Here is a 20,702-nt window from a genome sequence, read left to right on the forward strand (position 1 = left end):
CTTGGTTTACAAACAACAATCAATCTATCCACACACTGATTTTTACCTCGGGATGTGTATAGATTTTCGCTATTTGTTTTCAAGAAATCTCCAAATTGTTTTATGTGGCAGTCAGCTCGGTGCAAACAAATGACAAACTTTACAAGAAATATTGCGCTGCGCATTGGAAGATCCAGCTATTCCTATATCTTATTAACAGTATAATCTTCCAACATTCAAAAGTGGTCACCAAATTAAAATCGACGCCCAAGAGCACTGGATTTGTATCTGCAAGCTGTTGGGTACGTGTTCTTGTTCAATGCTCGACAGGCTGTCACCGCGGCTTTAAGCGCGATAAAAAAAAAAACACTCAGACTATTCGTGGTACGAGAGTCCAAACACTAAAGCGTGTGGACGATTTGACGTTGCCTGCGGCACTTCCCATGTTTTATACCCAGTGTTCTTGAGTTCTGCTACACTTACATAACGAACCACATTTAACACTGTTTATATAATCGTCATGCGCGTGCACCCTTTGACCGCTTGATTCGTTACACAGATGATAGTTTTGCTCACATAGGCTGCCATATCGCGCAAGCTTCGGAAAAAATTAACAATGAAGAGTCTGAAAATGGTTTAAGGTAACAGCCCAGTGGTTAGGGTGCTTCACTGCTTAACCAGAGGAAGCGGGATCGGTTGCAGAATCGCTTTTGAACGAAGGCAAAAAGCATGGCGCCCGTGTTCTGTTAAGCAGTCCACGTGGTTGAAATTTCCGATGCCTCCGCTATGGAGTCTCTCATAGCCTATAAGTAGCTTTGGGATGCTAAACCCCATAAAACAAAACAAACCATAGTCTTTAAAAGTAAACTGCATACTCTTATTTTATAGCCAACATTGCACGTATTGTAAGAATGCAGTTCGTTGTTTTGCAGCAATTGGACTGCCGTTAAAGTACGCTGCTCTCACTGATATCCATGTGTATTCCCAGTGACCCATTAATTAGAAATCTAAGTGTATTTCTCTAACTAAAACACACAAGTTCACGAATAATATTCTTTAGCGTGATCTGCTAGGAGCAGAGCCAAAGTCTGGCGACTGTATAGGTGGAAAGGTGTGCCAAGATGGATTTATAGCATGTGCCCTCTCTCTTCCTTTGGCCGCCGGTAGACCCGTCACTCTTTTTTTTTTTTTTCAAGGAATTTTATTGACAAAACCAAATAAAATGTACAAACAGTGTTTGGACCGATAGCTCAGTAGGCTAGTGGCCGGTCCAAATACAAATATTACTCTCAGGTTCAGCCATAGAGGATCAATGATTGAAAGGAACAGTTGTGATATAGACGCAACATTACTGCTACAGTTGCGTACATAGGCAAGAATACAGCAAACAGCAAGTCAAATAAAATACCCACATAATTATGAGTACCAAATAAAATCGATAAGCATAATAGTACTACGATGAAGAAAAGGAAAATTAGAAAGAATATGGTTACAAAGTACAATAAAGTGCAAGCGAAGTACACGATACACTCACAAAAATTATTGCGCACACGCTATTGCATTTGCGCAACAACAAATACAAGTGTAAAGCATGTTCCAAAAACTAGGCTACATATGGGAATTTCACTAAGAAAGAAATTCAGGCAGAATTTGATTAGACTGGTAATATAGTTTACATGTCAATTTAAAATTTCTGGCGGCTTTTACCTCGATCGGCAATTCATTCCATATTTTAACACCATTAAACTCCATCAGTCGTTCACCATACACATTTCTACATTTGGGAAGGTTAAAATTACAGTTAGATGTCTGCCTAGTACTACGCGAAGGCTGGACAAATAGGCTTAATGAAAGGGGGGAGTTAGGGCTAATTATATTGTTGATCACAAGAGCAACTTTGTAGTTACGCAAGGTTAGGTACGATAGTATATTGTTGGCATCAAAAATGTTGCTGCTGGATTGATCAAAATTACTAGTTGTTATTGCATTCAATCCCCGCTTTTGAAGACGATGTAAAGGCGACAAATATGTTTTATATGTTTGACCCCAATATTCACAGCAGTAACTGATATGTGAATGGAAAAACGAGAAGTAGAGGGAACGTAGTATATCGTAAGGAAAATAGTATCTCGCCTTAATGAGCGTGTGGCACCCAAAGGCTAATTTTTAGCATACGTTGTTAATTTCTTCTTTCCAGTGTAAATGGCAATCAAATATAACCCCTAAATATTTAAAAGAAGAAACTGGTTCTATTAACGAGTTACCTAGAGTAAGTGTAAATGTATTGTTAATAGTCTTGTGTCTAGAGTGAAAGATTATATACTTAGTTTTGGCAATGTTCAGCGTTAAGCGATTGTTGAGGAACCAGGAAGACAGCATTATCAGCTCATTCATTATGATCGTCTGAATTGCCTGAAGAGATTCCCCAGTAACCAGAAGAGCGGTATCGTCTGCGTACAGTAGTACTTGAGAAAAGCAGAGCACTTGCGGGAGATCGTTTAGATAAAGTGAGAACAACATCGGACCCAAAACAGAACCCTGTGGCACACCACAGGTTACATCGTTGACATCTGATATAAAATCATTAATAAGTACTCTTTGCTTACGGTTAGATAGATAGCTGTGAAAAAATTTGGACGAGTTATCGACAAAACCGTAACTTTCCAATTTCTGCAACAATATAGGATGACATACCGCATCAAATGCCTTTTGAATATCTAAAAAAACAACGACAGCTATTTTGTTCTGATGCAGGGCAGAATTAATAGCTTGTGATAAAGTTAACACTGCTGTGGAAGTTGGCCTATTTTTGACAAATCCATGTTGCTGAGGTGTAATGATATTATTGTTGTCAAGAAATGTTTTTACTTGTTTTTCGAAAAGTGTATTGATCACACTTAGTACAGATATCGGCCTGTAACTACCTGGCTGGTTACGATCTTCTGCTTTATATATTGGAACTATTTTAGCAACTTTCAGTGTATCAGGATAGCGATTATTTTCTAGGGAACAATTGAACAAGTGGCAAAGGTAAGGGCAGAGGATATCTATGTTATCTTTGACTACCCTTGATTGAATGCCGTCAAGACCGGTTGCTTTGTTTACTGCCATCTTACTTACAACAGCTTTTATGTTTTGAGTGGTAATAGCGCGAAAATGAAAATTTTTGCATACACTTGTTGGTACAGATGAACTAGATAGCGACAGTGGGGATTGGCTAGAAAGGCTATTACTAATGTTAGTGAAGTATTCGTTGAAATCATTAGCAACTTGCAGAGAAATGCTATTGGGGGTGACTTCTTTGTGTTTATCTATACCAGTTACATTTCTAACTATCTTCCATAGTTGTTTCGTGTCCCCTTTGTTTTGACTAACCAGTTTGGTATACTGCAGTAAACATAGACAGCTGAGCTAGTTGATAGTGATCCATTTTACACGGTGTACATAAAACAAGAAAACAGGAAGAGAACAACACGGACAAGAGCGCATTAGCAACTGATGCGTGGTAAAAAAAAAAAAAAAAAAAAAAAAACACTTCTCACTCAGGGAGCATGCGCCAGGAAATTCAGCAGTGTCAAAAGTGTCAACTGCGGATGGATCAAAATGGGCCAGACAGGTAAATGCGTGAACAAAATGTTGTGTGAAAATGCTGTATTGCTAAGGTCAGGTCATGGTTCGAATCTTATACTGCACTGTAAAAAATGAAGGACTACGATTGCGGTTGTGTGCCCAATTTAGGTGCGACATATAGCGGGCGCGGAAGGGAAAGAGAAGCTAGAGAGATATTAGAGGCCTCAAACATAATCGCTACAAGTAATGACGTGTGTCACTTCTTCACAGGTTTTCTTGCTGCAAAGAAAATGCAGGTTCCTCGGTATCTGATAGCCGATTTTGTTGCGCTTTCATGCCGTTTTCGCCTTTAACATGTGCAGAGCAGTTTTAGTTTTTGTCTTGGCTTTTTCAATACGTTTATAGTTCAGCTACGTCATCGTTTTAGTTGGTTTTTGTATTGGTGACACTGCTGAATTTTCTGACGCAGAGGTGTTCCTTTGACCATGTATAAGTTGCAAGTGCGCTCTTGTCCGTGTTCTCTCTGTGTTCTCATGTTCTATTTGCGCCATGTTAACATGAATAATGCATGCTCTTATGATCAGAAGACGCCAAATTATCTACCTAGTCAATGCATTCAGAGTGAGCATGCTAGTCCATGCCTTAGGTATCATGTCTTCATTTTCCTTTCAGAAAAGAGGCAAGCCGGTCTCATTTCCCACGGTGACGGTTGCCAAAGGAGAGAAACCGATTCTCCCAGACATGAAATACGTGAGTGCAAGAAATATACACTCCTTCATTCAAGTTTTCCAGCTAAGGAAATAGAAATCGAAGCAATTTTTAAACTATTGTGAAAGATGTTACACTATATTTAGGGTGTTGATTTCTGATTTTAACTATTGATATTGCTCCAATTTATTATCGACCACATTGTCGTTGCTGATATCAGGCTAGGCACAAATTTTTTACTCGGAGAGTATTTTTCAGCTAACCTTTGATGCCTCGATTGTCTTAGCAGGCCTTACATCAGGAGGTCATTCACAAAGAGAAAAGTACATACGTGGTTACTGCTTGGAAAAGGTATCCATTTCATACCAAATTAATAACTTGTGCGGGAAAATCATTTTATTCGTGAGTTGATTTCACAAAGCCCAATTAACGGAGCATGTCAATCATGCATTGAGGTTCAAACTACGATTCTATCTTCTTTTTTTTTATATAAAGGTAGGATGATTGACATTTTCATTTGTCTCTATACCAGCTTTAGAATGATGAATATTGTGGAAATGTCTTCATCGAAAATTTCCTCTTCGAGCTTTAAACGGTAGCCATTAAAGATTGTTGTTACCTTCGGCCATGCTAAGTGTCCTGTCGTGATTTCTGTGAACAAAGTGGACTGATCTGCTCTGATTCTGCTCTAGCTTTTCTTCAAGCTCATGCGCGTATGAACCCCAACTAACACATGCATATAAAAGTACCAGGCAGACGGGAGTGAAACATGACGTTTCTTTGAGGTGTTTGGACAAATGGTGGACATTAATTTAGGAATACCACATCTCAGCAGTAAAGTGAGCACCCAAGTACTAAGAGCGATTATGTACCGGATACAGATCTTTCGGATTTACATAGGTAGCTTTCGTTACGATTACTCAAATGATCAAGGCGCTCATTCAACGCAAGACGCAATATTCAAATAGGAAGCGCGTTTTGAAATTTCAAAATAATCTTTAAGGACGTAGTCATCAAAAGCTTGCCAATAAGTTTCTTCTTATCAAAGGCATATATCTTAGGAAAGGGAAGATTTATTTTCAATAAATTATACTTGTTTCTTACTGTGTGTTTTAAAACCGCAGCGCATATTTCTCAGTTTACCTCCCGGAACATTCGTGTTTTAATCTCTGTTAACGTAGTCTTCCTAATGTTTTTCCAGGTGCAGTTGCTAATGCAGCTCATAACCTACTGGATTTATTTTGCATATCGGTTGTACTTAAAACGCCAGCAAACGCCTCATCTCGATCAGCCAAATGTATCTGCTCAAGCAATTTTCTTTTCTTTTATTCATTATAAATCGAAGTTTGTCTGCGCACTTACAATTAGTGTGTGTGTTTCAGTGCATGCTATCTAGAACTTCCTGCGGCACGTAGTTGATGGTACCGTAAAATAGTATTTTGGAGTGTCTAATAATGGTAATGTTTGATTACAGCGACGTTGCTATGAAAGCTAGTTCTCCGCAATTACACACTATTCGCGGCCGCCGTAAATTGTTGCACTGTTCTAAATGAACATCATTAAAAACTATAAGTATTACATAGGTGTTACAGTAAACATTAGCGACAAGCCTGTATTCATGTGGAAATTCGTCTGACGTATCGTCCTCTCTTCTGATCTCACCGTCCGGAGTTTGTTTTTACATTCTGTAACATAATGAATGCAAACGTTCAGAAGATGGCTACGATGAGAGTGAAGCGAAGTCAGCAGTGCTACGAAAAATTATTCGTATTTTCAGCGTAGAGTGCATTTCCAGCAGCAGTGCATCATTTGTGCTGTTTTTTTTTTCTTGGAACGTTTATAGTGTGGCAGCGTGCGAAAAACGTACAGCCTCGGGTTTAGTCGTTTTTCTGCCAGCATGGGCCATTGCAATGTGTGTTCATAGTAATCGTTCCCATGCCGTCTCATCATCTTCTGCTCCATGCTGCTATTAGCCGAGCGTCGGCAGTGCTTCCAGGAGGCCTCGAAACACATCTGCCTGGGTAGGTGGTCACCCCCCTTTTTGCGCACTGAGGACTACAAGCACTGACTGCACTAACATCGAAAACCCTTCAGCACTGCTTATTTCCTGCACAAAAATCTCGTGCGTGTGTCATGATCCTATCTAACGGCTTATTAAAAGACAGCTGAAAAAAGGAAGAGATATTTCGCTAGCCGCGGCACTCGCATTCGTAGTCTAAGGCGCCGACGGAAGTAAAAGCGGCGGGTAGGAGACATAGTAGGAGAAGAAAGACGGGAGTGAGTCGAAGAAAGGAGAGGGCCAGGGGTATGTTCTAAACTGCACAAAATACAAAGAGTATATAAGGAAGGTACTGAATTACATTTTACTAACTGCTGTTTGTCACCCAATATCTCACCCTAATGAACAGCGCCCGGTGCAAGAACAATGGATACAAAGGATTGATCGAAGAGCCCTTTAGAAGGCGGCCATGCGAAATTTATTATGAACTGAATATCCCAAACCTCCGAAGTGATTTGGCTGCACTCAGCACTGACCATGGGTATTTCGTCTTTATTAATTAAATCTGAAGCATAAAATAACGAAATTATCGAAGGGAACTGCATTTGAGTACACTCATTGTAAATATTAACAACTTTATGCAGAATCCCCTCCGCCACTATATTGGTAGGAAGAAAGATGAGCTGCGAATATTAACTATTTTTGCATAGCTTTGTGGTCGAATCCCCTAAGCTGCGCCATTAGAAACGCATCGAGCGTGAACAGTAACGGCTACCATCGTAGCTCACACAAATACTAATAAACAGCACTTTGTTCTAGGACAAAGCGCAGGAACACGACCATTCACAACAGCCGTTGTCCAAAGAACGTCCCACCAGTAACCCGTCCTTTGGACAACGCATTCCCGGAATTTGTTCAAAGAGGGCACAAACCCCAGGCTGCTCATTTCGCCCCCTTTGCATGGCTTAGTAAAAAAAGCCTTAGATTAAAATGTACAAAGAAATTCGAGGAAACACGAAGTCACCTTCCTAGCTTCAGTGGAAAACCTATTCAGTGGCCCAGAGTCACCTTAACAGATCACGTTGCCTCCGCTGTTAGCAGAAAAGGAAACAAAAAAAAAAGAAACTGTAAGACATAGTGGCACGAAAAGAAGCGCGAGGAATTTCATTGGTACAGGTGCTCTGTTACCTGCGTCAATGACAGGCCCTCTTTATCTCTATTTTCCGCCTTGTCTCCTATACAAGAGGAAAGGTGTGGTTTTGCTGCAGCTGAAGATAAGTCAGCCTGATTTCTCTTGGAAGAAGGCAGCAGAGCAGGTAACAACAACACAAAGCGCAAGAGGCACACACACGCGGACAACGTGCGTGTGTGCCTCTTGCGCTTTGTGTTGTTGTTACCTGCTCTGCTGCCTTCTTCCAAGAGATGTGTGACCAGCTAGCTCGTCGTTCGACTCTATTATCAGCCTGATTGTTGGCAAAGTATTTGTAAATTCGAGCATACAGATGAAAAATACCCTAAATATAACGCATAATGTTCTGTCCAGAAGTTCGACGGCTCTCAAAGCAGGGAGTTCGTTCTCAAATGTGGTGTGAAATATCAGCTTCTAATTTACTATTGCGACCATTCTGGTACCTCTTACTCCATCAAGTTAAAGTAACTATGGCACAAATTTTATTGTACTAACTATAGGTTCATGTTCCAAACCACATGCCGTCGACCTACACTCAGTGCAGCCGAACGGGACAGTGGGACCTAACCTGTAGCCTAGAGCAATGCCTCGATCCTGAAAGCCGCCGGCAGATCGAGTTACACTGGCGCTTTTCACTAATTCTATAAGCGTCGTGTGAGTTATGCAATCCCCGGTTTCGTGTCCCCGTTGCGGGAAAAATACTGTATAGCTATTTGCATGCATAGAAGCATTAGTTCAAATTCCACAATAGCACTTTGCGAATTTCACGGATGCGCTTTCTCCACGCTGATAAAGAAGTTGAAGCCGGTTATTTTTAAGATTGACAAAACAATGTTTTCCGCACAGAAGAAATTTTGAGGCGCAAGGACCTGTTTCCTGCCGCGCTTCAGCCCGCTTCGTTCTCCTATAGGCACATTAGTTCGACTGCATGGGGTAGGAAACCCTAGCTTGTATACAGTGTGAACGGATTGCTGGAACAAAACTTAGTTTTGCGTGGTTCTATAGTTCCAAGCTCACAAATTAGGCTCACAAACGAGGCAAAAAACGCACAACATGGAATTTCGCAGCCGATTTAACAGCTGAGGAGCTTGAGTAAGTGCAGCGTGCGAATGATAAGTGGCATGATCTGCCTGTTTACCGCTTCTTCCGCGCAATCATGCATATTACCTTCCTGGATTTGAAATCTCCCAAACAGATTTACTGACTAGGAAGTACCATCTCAAACAGCCGCATAGTTTGGGAGCTCTCATCTGCCAGCATTATATGCTTTTCCCAGCCTTATGTCAGCCGCGCAGTTTCTAAGAACTCAATTCCGCGATTAATTTTTTGTTTGTCTATACCCTGCCTCTCAGTGTCTGGTATGCCATGAAGGCTAATTTTTGCTCGGCCATTCATGGACACAAACGCGCCTATGCAACACTCGGCCAAACTCAAAGCGTACAGTGTATAGTACAGTGCGAACACTGACAAGCATGGTGAGACCTACGGACACAGCGGTGGCTATCAACTGAACGTTTACTTGCGTGCTTCTAGGCATATACGTATAAGTATAATATTATGCATAGATAACACCGATATGTAAATACAAGAAAACGAGACAATCGCGACAACGGCAGCACGAACACGGAGGAATATTGACAGAGATTATCATTCGCTCAGAAGTGAAAGCTCATTTTGTTGAAGAGGTAAGGAATGAGCTATGACACATGATTTCTAATTTTTACATATCTTGCGCACCTCGATTATTTCCATCGAAGTTTTATCCCGGCGTTTTCATAAACAGTTCTTTCAAGGTGTAGAAGCGTTTTAACGTGATAATAAAAGGAAAGCATTACCTGCCCCATTAATCGAAAAACCCATCAGTGGCGTCCCACTTTCACGGTCCATTGGCAGCAGTACGAAGAAACCAGGCGCATGTGGGAAAGGAGAGGGGCGGCCCTTGCTTGCGAAGGTAGTGTTGGCAAGCATGTAAGGTTATCGTCTGGCGCTCACACCAAGGACAGCCTCTACGTGCTTGTTTGTACATTCGTTTTCGCATTAACGCGTCAGTACACACGTGGAAAGCGGACCTTCCACGACGACTTAGTCTGCTGGCAGGTGTCTTGGTCACCTCCTCTGTAGGCCGCGGCGCTTTCTAGCTACTACGCACGGCCGCGCGTTCCCTACAGCCGCAACACCCATTCGACATGTGTGATATTCTGAAGAAACTTCTGCATTGTTAGAAGTGTCTATTCTGTCGGCGACGCGACGGCAAGCACTGAATTTCTTTTCAAAGCCTCTCTCAGCACGTGATCTGAGCGTTACGCGCCAACAAACGAGCTTTGTGAATGGATTCGAACGAGTGAAGGCTTGCATAACCACTGGGCTTTGAGGCGGAATGTGCAAAATCTCCAGTGGCCTTTGGGGTAGTGTTCATGTTTTTGCTTTGTCAGATCTAAGCAGTTTTAAGTATATGTACAGATTTTTTTTTCGGTGCTTATCACGTGTATCTGTGGCAAGAAACTCGAATTACCCGGTGTCACGCATACGGCTTGCTATTGAACAGAGGCGTGAATGAAAGTTAACGCGAAAACTGAGTAGGAATGAGCGTGGTAATACAAGCTATACACTGATTAACTCACGAGGTATTTAATAAGCAGCCCCAGAAAACCCTGCCTTCTCTGTAACGAAGTTCATACAGCAGGAATTAGAAAAAGTCTCGTAGCCTAACACAGCTTCATAAATTCCAATACTTCTTTATTTTTACTGGCATATGGTTGCGCCTAAACGAATACACAAACGATGACACAAAGCAATGAGCTCGAACTTTAAACTAGATTTTATTTTAGAGAAATGCATGTTCATAAACCCATGTTGTCGGAGCAATGTACGTTCAAAAGAAGTTGAACTGCGCAGATGAAAGCAAAAAAAAATGCAATCGCACAAAAATATCCCAGAAAAATATACATAAAAAAGCAGATTAGCCAATATAAGACAGACTCAATTATGCCGTGCGATGACGTGTACATAAACAATATATTTCCAATTTTGACTAAGCTACCGAAAGAGCACTCATGCACCCTCCTTTATTTGAAATCACTGTCAAATGATAAGCTTCCCACAGTTCTCTTATCAAGCGATTTCTCGACCTTATGAGCATCAATGACGTGCACAACTTCGGTACAGTGCTGCGTGTACAGTGTACAATGTACAGTGTAGAGTGTACAATGGTCGGCGCAGTGTGCCGCAAGGTTACCGGATACCGGGATTTGTGAAATATTGTTTTTACGATGCCTCAGCCTCATTCAAGCATTTCCCCGTCTGCCCTGCGGAACAACGCCACAAGAAGAAAGTAAAAAGCGTAATCGTGTCCATTTCATGCTGGCTAATCTGCTTTCTTATACATTTTTTCTGAGATATTTTTCTGAGATTGTGGTTTTTGCTGTTATTTTTTTTTTTTTTCATCTGCGCAGTTCCACTCCTTTTGAACGTGCATTGCTCAGATCATAAGGGTATGTTACCATGCATTTCCCGGAAATAAAAAAATAGTTTACAGTTTGCGCTCGTTGCTTTGTGTCTTCGTTTGTGTATTCGTTTATACTCCGTTTCATACATCAGGTGCAACGCAGCGAAACCTACGCAAGTAGTCCGCAAGAAAAAATAAGCAAGCGTATCACTATGCACTCGTTTTGTGGCCGAGTGGTTCCTGCGGAAACGGGCTCTATTCCAAGCATACACATTTGCAATAACTTGCTTCGCATGCCTAGACATCTTCGCAGTGCGGATCTTATAAAAAAAATGCGTACCGAAGAACCATTTTCTCAAAAAGAGATGCGCAGCGCCGGGGTACAGCCAGCGCCATCTAGTAGCACAGCTGGCAATGTTGCGGGGCAGCGAAAACGCGGCACGAGCAAAAACGACATAAAAAACATACAATTTCACCGAATCCAATTCTTTCTCTGTAAAAAGGTGCTATTTATGAAGTTGATGGCAAATGTAAGATGTATTATGATTGCAGACAAAATAACTATTATTTTCTCTCGTCAAGATCAGGCACTATTTTGCATCGCGGATGTGGACAGCGCAAACAAGAGCTGTAGCTTTGGTAGTGTTGCACTTGATGTATGAAACGGAGTATAGGCGCACCCATATGCCAGTATGCACCACCAACTAGCCCCATTTAGAGCTTTGTTAACCTTCATTTTTATCCCCATGTGCACAGTCACAGTAATGCTCGTGTTTCTATTTTATTGCGTTTCGCATTTCTTTGTCGAGGTGCCCCTTTTGTTTCATTTTTTTTTTCAGCTGAGTATCCCTATTGTTTGCTTTCTGTACATATTTTAAACCCAATGTTCCAGCTTTTGAGCAAAATGCTAGTGATCATGACACTTTTATCACTTGCGTCAGCTGCTTAATCACTGTAACTTGAAGGCGGAGTATGGTCACTTTCTAAAGTGATGACATGAAGCGGCTCGTATTTTGCAAGGCCCGTTTTTCTTCGCTTAACAGGTCCATACCAAAATATTTGCTTCATCTGCCATTTGAGACAAATGGCAGAGAAGGGCCTTTGTTTGTTATTAGAAGCAGTCACAGGGTGTTTTTGTGGCGCTAAAATGTCAACAGATAAGATATTAAGCACCCTTTGACGCTGGTGACTACAGATGGTTTGTTTTGTGTGTTTTTATTTTACTTTGCGCACCAAATACGGTGCTTATTTGTCGGATCCTGCGTTTCTGTATCATTTCTCAGGCATCCTTGAAAATGGAATGACAGTAAAAAGGTGGAAATAATACAGTTAAACGTCCTGTTATTTACTATCTCTGCTCTGCGCGCACGCGTTAAACAAAGTGAACCTGCCGGTCAGGTAATCCTTTTGTCTTTAGCGGCACTTACCAAACCAAAATGCACTTCTTCGTTTACCCCAGCGGCGGTGTTCGTGTTGTGCTCCTTTCATTTAATTTTCAGAAGTTTTATCATTTCATTAAATAAACCAGTGAGTTGAGCTTGATACATTTGAGGTAATCTAAATTAATATTTTGCGAATGTATTCTGGCCATGACTCTTATTTAGTCTGCAGACTTATGATTGAAATATTTTGCGAGGTGTCGGTATCTTCTTAAATTGACGCTCGATTGGACTGTTGACGGCCTTGAACTTCTCACAGCTGGAAGACGCAACCACCGAGGTAGAGCACGAAGGCAAGCCCAATGCTCTAGAGGCACTGTGGGACAAGATTTGGACCCCGTTTCCCTACAACAAGGAGCTTATACCTGACGAAAAGCAGTTTTTCAACGCCGAGTTTGTCCGCCAGCGGGAGCATATGTGAGTACCTGTCAAATGGCATGAGCTGCCAGCAACAAAGGAAAGAAAGAAAATGTTATTCAATATTTTTTTTTCTTATACGAAACAACTAGCAATATTTTGCCTAGAACACCCTTACTCTTGAAAAAATTGAACAAATACTGCGACAAGTTCCAAGTGCCTGCAGGCACACAGCTTTTCCGATGTAACTTCATTGCTAAGCGTGCTCCGTGGTCATAAAGAAGTGAGCAAGGGCTCAGCGCTTTGAAACTTTGTGTTTACATGTATGAAACGCCTTCAAGACGAACTCTTCTTTCTTGTGGAGAACGCATGACGAACCACGCACGATGTAGAAGACATAGAGGAGACCTGTTCTGAGGAGCCATATAATTTTCATTGTGTCTCCAAGTAATGCGGGAACAGACACATTTAAATTGTTGAATTTTTCTTCACATAGGAAGAATTTTTGCGTTGGATTAAGATCAAGCCATGGTTAGAACAATTAACCTCTTTACATACAAGCATAAGGTAAAATTTCTGTGCGTTTTTTACTATTAACAGGTACTAATATTTCTTCACGTTGATGCATTGGCTCACAACGTTGTTAGCACTGCATCTTTTCTTAATGTTCTATAACCGTTTTGTACTTCTGATATCTGGCAGAATATGAATCATACAGATTGCAACCAAACACCATGGAACAGAAATACTAGTAGTAAATGGGACGCACGTTGTAATACTAGGATAAATGACACACCTGTGCCATGGCTATTTAAAAGAGAAATATATAAGCTACGCACAAGCGCCTAATGGTTCAACTGTCACCTCAAAAAATTTCTCTAACACATGCCGTGCTACTTCGAGTTTTCTTTTCACGATCACAGCCAGAAGATACATATGGCAGCTTAGGAAATCAAACCCTTCATATGGAGCAACCAACCGCTTAACGCCATGAAAGCTATATTGTACACTTTTGCTTTCCACTGGCGCATAGCCGAGCTAGTTAAGAGTGAGCTTTCAGTGTTGTATACGATAGGTTAATTCCTGACATTGAATGTTTCATCAGTAAAATTGGGCAGTCAAGATTTTTAAGTATAGGCAATTTTGATTTTCAGTAAGCAGTAGACACAAATCTAGCGAATCAATGCTAGATGAAGCGAGCCAGTGCGTAGTACTTTCTTCCGGATGATTGACACTTCCTCCTTTCCACTGCCACTTCCCGGTGACGCTGGTCTGCGCTCATACTCATTGGTCGCACAGAGACGATGAGGAAGAGGACCAGTCGTAAGTGCGTCGAGCATCACGAGCACGCATGCGCAGGAGCAGATGGCACGGAGCCGTGATGGGATTAGAAATGTTTGCACAAGGAATACAGGGCTCCATGCTGCGCTTAACTATAATCACGGGCTGACAAAAAATGGTTTTTTACGTTCACCTGAGAGCAGGGCACCCCTGAAAGCCAAATGCCTCTTAAAACATCAAAACGCTGAAACTGGCCATTTTCCAAGACCCTTATCATTCTTGATAATCTCTAGACCATTTTAAACTGGTGCGCATCTTCGCGATGGTCCCATAACACATGGGCTTTAATTCCACCATGAGAAATTTTCTACCGTCATTAGCACTTACTCAGTGTGGTTTTCCTTTTTCTGTGCATACCTCGCGATCCGCGACATTGGCAAGAATGCGACAGAAGGCAACTTTACCGCAGCGAAAGTCAGCAATACACTGCCGCGAGTCTAAATTTATTACGCTGGTCCTGTACGATTGTTGGAAATATTTCAGACAGTAATTTACCACAAATTTGGCATGGAACTATTGCTCATCTGTGTTAAATTGAGTTCTAGCTCCTTTGAGCATATCATTCAAAGGTGGTTTCGTTCCCCCTTCACAGCTCCTAACTGTGTTGCAAAGTCTGTGTAGGGAGTACGGTGTCGGTTTCTAATGCCGCCAGTTACCCCATCGGTTCTCGATCAATAAAAACTTTATAAGCTTCTTGTACACGGCTTCGTTCGAGTAAAATGCTTCCAAATGTGTTCTTCAGTTTAGCTCGCGCATTTGATCCTAATTAGCTTTGGCACAGTTCGGCGGAATCGCCATGCTGCAATGAATTTGAAGCCCAGTCTTTATCTTGCATATTTATGCCATCCTTGGTGCTGCTCAAACACCACGAAAAAAAAAAAAGAAGACATGCACATGAGTCTTGTGCTTCAATAGAAGAATTTTTTGCGCAGTTATTTCTGATGCACTCGGGCAATTTGTTATTCTTATTTGAAACTTTTTGCAGATCTACTATTTTAGGGTATTTTGTGCGTTCTCTACAGAGCCACAATGTCACAAGTTACGCACACTCGGGAAAATGAGCTTTACAGCCCAAACTAGAAAGGAGGCAAAGGCTCGCGAGAAACAATGTATGCAGAGACAGAGGACTATGATGTATCCTTTAATAAGCTTCGCGTCAAATAGCCCAAGTCAGTACCAAAAGTGTCAAGCACGCAAGTCCCTTCTTGCGTTAATATTATGTTTAAAGAAAACGACGTGCCATCTGCTCCTCGTTGTAGTCATAGCACACCCGCTGTAGAACCACCGACCCTTCCTCCGTCTTACCCACATAGTCCTTGCCTATCATCCAGTTTTCGCAGCCTACCCTCGACGTACCCTATGTGTGTCGTTCCGTGTAGCGCGTAGATGTGTGTGTATGTATATGTCCTTGTTGCAAGTTTGATGATGTCATCGCACTCCCACTGTTCGTCTTTTACCGTGCGCTGGATGTTTGTGCCTGGTGCTCACCACTCAAGTCGTATGCACCTCGAAAAGCAATGAATAATTCCGATGAGAAAAGGGCCCTGCCAGCGCCTTCAGCCAGTTGTCATGGCATCGCGGATACTCCTATTTCATCGAAGCACCTTTCATTCACCTGCAGTTCCACGCTCTGAAATTAATCCCGACGTCATGAAAACCGATTCACTCTGTTGTCAGAAGGACTTTTTTTTGCGTAGCATTCAACGCTGGATTTCTGAGTTGTACTCGGCTATAGTAATGCCGGAGAATGTAGAATCGAAGATGTAGAATCGGCAATGCGAAACGTAAAGACTCAGTATACTATACTAATGGGCGACTTCAGTGCCAAGGTTGGAAAAAAGCAGGCAGGAGACAAGGCAGTGGGTGACTATGGCGTTGGTACTAGGAATAGCAGGGGGGAGTTACTAGTTGAGTTTGCTGAGCGCAATAACTTACGAATCATGAATACCTTCTTCAGCAAACGGAAGAACCGGAAACGGATATGGAAAAGTCCGAACGAGGAGACTGAAAATGAAATCGACTTCATAATGTGTTCAACCCCCGCCATCATCCAAGATGTAGAGGTAATCGGGAAAGTGCGATGCAGTGACCACAGGATGGTGAGGTCCCAATTTAGCCTAAATCTGAAGAAGGAACGCAACAGATTAGTAAGAAAGAAACCCATCAACGAATTAGCGGTGAGGGGAGGGGCAGAAGAGCTCAGGATCTCGCTACAGAATAGGTATTCAGCTCTAACCGAGGACGGCGACGTTACCCTGGAAGCAATGAACAATAATTTCAGAGATATCATTACGGAGTGTGCGGTAGAAGTAGGCGGTAGGATAGGTAGAGAGGATACCGGTAAGCTGTCTAAGGAGACGAGATTTGATTAAGAAACGCCAGAGTATGAAAGCTTCCAATCCAACAGACCAGATCGAATTGGCCGAGATATCAAAGCTAATCAATAAGCGCAAAGTGGCCGATATAAGGAAGTGTAACATGGAGAAAATTGAGCATGCTGTGAAGAACGGGGGAAGCCTTAAAATGGTAAAGAAGAAATTGGGCATAGGCAAAAACCAGATGTATGCGATAAGGGACAAGGCGGGCAACGTCATCACGAATATGGATAAGATAGTCAAAGCAGCCGAGGAGTTCTATACAGATCTCTACAGTAGCCAGAGTAGTCAGGACCGTAATGAGATGGGCGGTAGGGAAAAACAGTCAGACGTTCCACCAGTGACGAAGGACGAGGTCAAGAAAGCATTACAAACAATGAAAAGGGGGAAATCAGCTGGAGAGGCTCAGATAACTACAGATTTGCTGAAGGACAGGGGGATATCGTGCTAGAAAAACTGGCCACCCTGTATACGCAGTGCCTGGTGTCAGCGACGGTACCGGAACCATGGAAGAATGCAAACATTATCCTCATTCATAAGAAAGGCGACTCTAAGGACCTTAAAAAATTACAGACCAATCAGCTTACTGTCTGTTACGTATAAGGTATTTACTAAGGTAATCGCTAATAGAATCAGGACAACCTTATACTTCAATCAAGTAAAGGATCAAGCAGGGTTTCGGAAACGGTACTCTACTATCGATCATATCCATACCATCAATCAGGTGACAGAAAAATGCTCGGAATATAACCAGCCCTTATACATAGCGTTAATTGATTACGAAAAAGCATTTGACTCAGTTGAAACCTCGGCGGTCATGCAGGCATTGCGAAATCAGAAGGTAGACGAGCCGTACGTGAAAGTGCTGGAAGATATATATAGAGGCTGCACAGCAACCATAGTTCTGCATAAAGGAAGTAACAAAATTCCCATAAAGAAAGGTGTTAGGCAAGGAGACACAATCTCCCCAGTACTATTCACAGCTTTCTTAGAGGAAGTATTCAGAGACTTGGAATGGGAGCAGTTAGGGATAAGTGTAGATGGAGAATACCTCACTAATCTGGGATTTGCTGATGACATTGCCTTGCTAAGCAACTCGGGGGATGAACTGCAAATAATGATTAAGGACCTAGACAGGAAAAGTAGAAAGGTAGGCTTGAAAATAAATATGCAGAAGACTAAGGTAATGTTCAACAGCCTCGGGAAGGAACAGCAGTTTACATTACGTAGCGAAGTACTGGAAGTAGTAGGCGAATATGTCTACTTAGGACAGGTATTAACCGCAGATCCGGACCATGAAAAAGAAATAACAAGAAGAATAAGATTGGGATGGAGCGCATTTGGAAAGCACTCGCAGATTATGACTAGCAGCGTACCGGTATCGGTAAAGATGAAAGTACATAACAGTTGTATCTTACCTGTACTCACCTATGGCGCTGAAACGTGGAGGCTAACCAAGAGAGATCTACTTAAGTTGAGGACAACCCAGAGGGCTATGGAACGAAAAATGGTAGGGGTAACATTAAGAGATAGGAAACGGGCAGAGTGGGTCAGAGAAATAACTCAAGTTACCGACATTCTAGTGGAAATTAAGAAGAAGAAATGGGCATGGGCAGGACATGTAGTGCGAAGAGAGGATAACCGATGGTCGCTTAGGGTAACAAACTGGATTCCAAGGGAAGGAAAGCGTAGCAGGGGGCGGCAGAAAGTTAGGTGGGCGGATGAGATTAAGAATTTCGCAGGGGTCAAGTGGATGCAGCTAGCACAGAACCGGGTTAAGTGGAGAAATATGGGAGAGGCTTTCGCCCTGCAGTGGGTATAGTCAGGTGGATGATGATGATGATGAATGCCGGATTTCGCAAATAGCGCACGTGACTTTATACTGGCTAGAAGCGGTCAGCACTTGACCATCTTTACGGCATCTAGGGATGAGATATTCGCAACTCGTACGCAGACATCGCGTTGGCCAGAATTTTCTAGCGTAGCTCATTTGCACGCGAAAGACCTTAAACTTGCACTTCGAGCTTTACCTTACAATCCCTAGCACTGCAAGAACTTTAGCTCACTATAACAGGTTAGGTACGCAAGTTTATGAGAGCAATCATCAATACTTTCTTACGGCAAATGTTTGCGACAAATGAGTTTCTATGGGGAGGTTCTGAATGAAGTCACACCATCCGATCAGTGATAATGCTGAACGCATCAGGTGAAATTTGTTCAACTCGATTATGTTCATCCATGATAATGACAATTTCAGTTTTTAAACTACGCCAATGCCTTGAGTTGCCTCAGAATTTATAACCGAAAAGTAAATTGTGCTGCAAAACATGTAGTACATGCCGCGTGCTTTCTTAGACGCTCGGAAACTTTATAAAAAAAAAATTGTGGAGGCTTAAGCTTCGCCTTTAAGAGTCCAAGGCGATAGAGTTTTCGGGCCCCGTTCGCATCGCCTTCTCACGCTCTTCAGCCTCACAACGACATAATTCCCTTGAAACATCACACCTTTTTTTGCATTTAGTGCAGGGTTAAAGTTCACTCCTGCTTTGATATTGACAACTGTTCAGATAACCCCTGTTTCGTTATTTCTCCTGCTTAAAGTCTGTAGTCTATTTTCTCCGCTGTTCGTACACGTCAGTGATTTGAATTGTGATTTTAAATTGGGCGGCGGCTTGAGCCATTTATTGCGGCAGCGCCGTGGGATCGAAGGATATTTCCAGTGAGCGCCGCATCGCAGGTCAAAGCGCAAATGTTCTTTGCTATTCGCTTAACTATTACTTGCGTAATTAGTTTCTTTGTAATGATGCACCTGAACATCAGCTGGCAGTCATAAGACAATGCATACATTAGGCCCATCTTTATTCGGATAAGAGCAATGCACAATAAATAAAAAAAGGGAGAAGCAATGCAGTTCTGTGGTGTAGTGATTTCGTGCTTGCCTCGCACAGCGAAGGAGCTGTGTTCGACTCCGCGGTTGCCGAACAGTTTTTGTTGTTTCGTTACTTGCTTCTGATTTTAGCTTTGCAACCACGACGCCGACATCGGCTTTTCTGTGACACGTATCCCTTACAGCTATCGTGTTAAATGTCAAGATGCTTCAACTTTTTTTCACTCCCTGGGTTGTATTAAAGGATATGACAACCGCAACGAAGTAGGTAGAGGTTCGCTTAGCGAAATCCAGAAACCCGGGTTTAGGTTTTCGTTTCAGGGGCGTACAACAATTTCATAATTGGAGCTTGGCGTCCTAATATTGCACCCTAGAAAAACTTAAAAACAAGCATTGTAGTCGGCGTTACGAGGCAAACGGTTGTGATCTTGTTCGGCGGGTCCACACCGTGTACGTATCTATAGCACTGCGGCAGCGCTCGCGTCTGAAACAAACCGCTTCGCCCAACTATTTGTTCGTATTACTGGCGTCAGCTAAATCCCAAAAGGTGCTGCACGAATCATTGTAACTATACCTTCGCGCGCACCTGCGTTGATTGCCGCATCGCCCATACACAGTGCTCCTCCTCACAGGGTTTGCAATCCGGCCTCAAAGCAGTGAGGCAGAGCGATCACCGTGAGATTCGCTTGCTGCCTTGTGTTACGGTGTAAAGACGCTCATCAGGCTGCCTTGACTTGCCTCCTCGTGACGCTCGCTACTAATTTTTATACTAGTTTTTATTTTGCTTACACAATTCTGAGAACGAGTCTAATTATGCAAATACAACATTCCTCCCCCACTCCCCCTGAAAAAACACAAAGTATTAAGGATTTAGGAACGCGTTTAGTTAACCTAAGTACACCATTGTGCTACTTGCCTGGTGTCTGGCCTAGCTCCCAATACTGCGCCAGGGCTAAAAGAAATCTGAACCAACTAACATTTTGACGAAAACTGATCCCTGTAACAAAAAGCATCTGCTATGCCTAGGCCAGGTAGTGGTTGCAAATATGTACCATGTGAAGGAAATAACTAGCCGAACCAGAATAGACATAGAGTACATTTGCCGTTATTTTTTAGTTACCTAATGTATTATATTTTGCCAAGGTAAACGTACAGGTGCCGACAAGTGGTAAACCTAGCACGCCTTTCCGTTCAAACTGAAATCACGCCTACTGTATTGAAGATAAGAAACCATTTGAAAGCACAATAGTGTCTAGGACCAGTCTGCACATACCACCACTGCCAGTTTCAATTTTAGAACGCTTAAAAATGTTGAGAAGGGGCTAGACTGCTTAGTTTACTTATGTCTGCAACGGGAACATATAGCGGAATCTTGCAGGCGCTTAACAATACGGCAGAGATGTTGAGGTTAACGAG

At 42.3% G+C, this 20,702-nt stretch overlaps 1 protein-coding gene across 1 annotated transcript in view; it reads left to right on the forward strand.

Annotated features, from left to right (window-relative positions):
- The window catches only part of LOC146175045 (anoctamin-4-like), a 104,530-nt gene that overhangs the window by 39,449 nt on the left and 44,379 nt on the right, over positions 1 to 20,702 (forward strand). Inside the window, exons 4-5 of the mRNA XM_084584402.1 lie at positions 4,222 to 4,299; positions 12,589 to 12,746. Coding sequence (XP_084440528.1) covers positions 4,222 to 4,299; positions 12,589 to 12,746 — 236 coding nt within the window. The remainder of the gene's footprint in view (positions 1 to 4,221; positions 4,300 to 12,588; positions 12,747 to 20,702) is intronic.

The sequence above is a fragment of the Amblyomma maculatum genome, chromosome 11, assembly GCF_055883805.1.
Source record: "Amblyomma maculatum isolate TAMU_Amacu chromosome 11, ASM5588380v1, whole genome shotgun sequence".
Taxonomy (NCBI): domain Eukaryota; kingdom Metazoa; phylum Arthropoda; class Arachnida; order Ixodida; family Ixodidae; genus Amblyomma; species Amblyomma maculatum.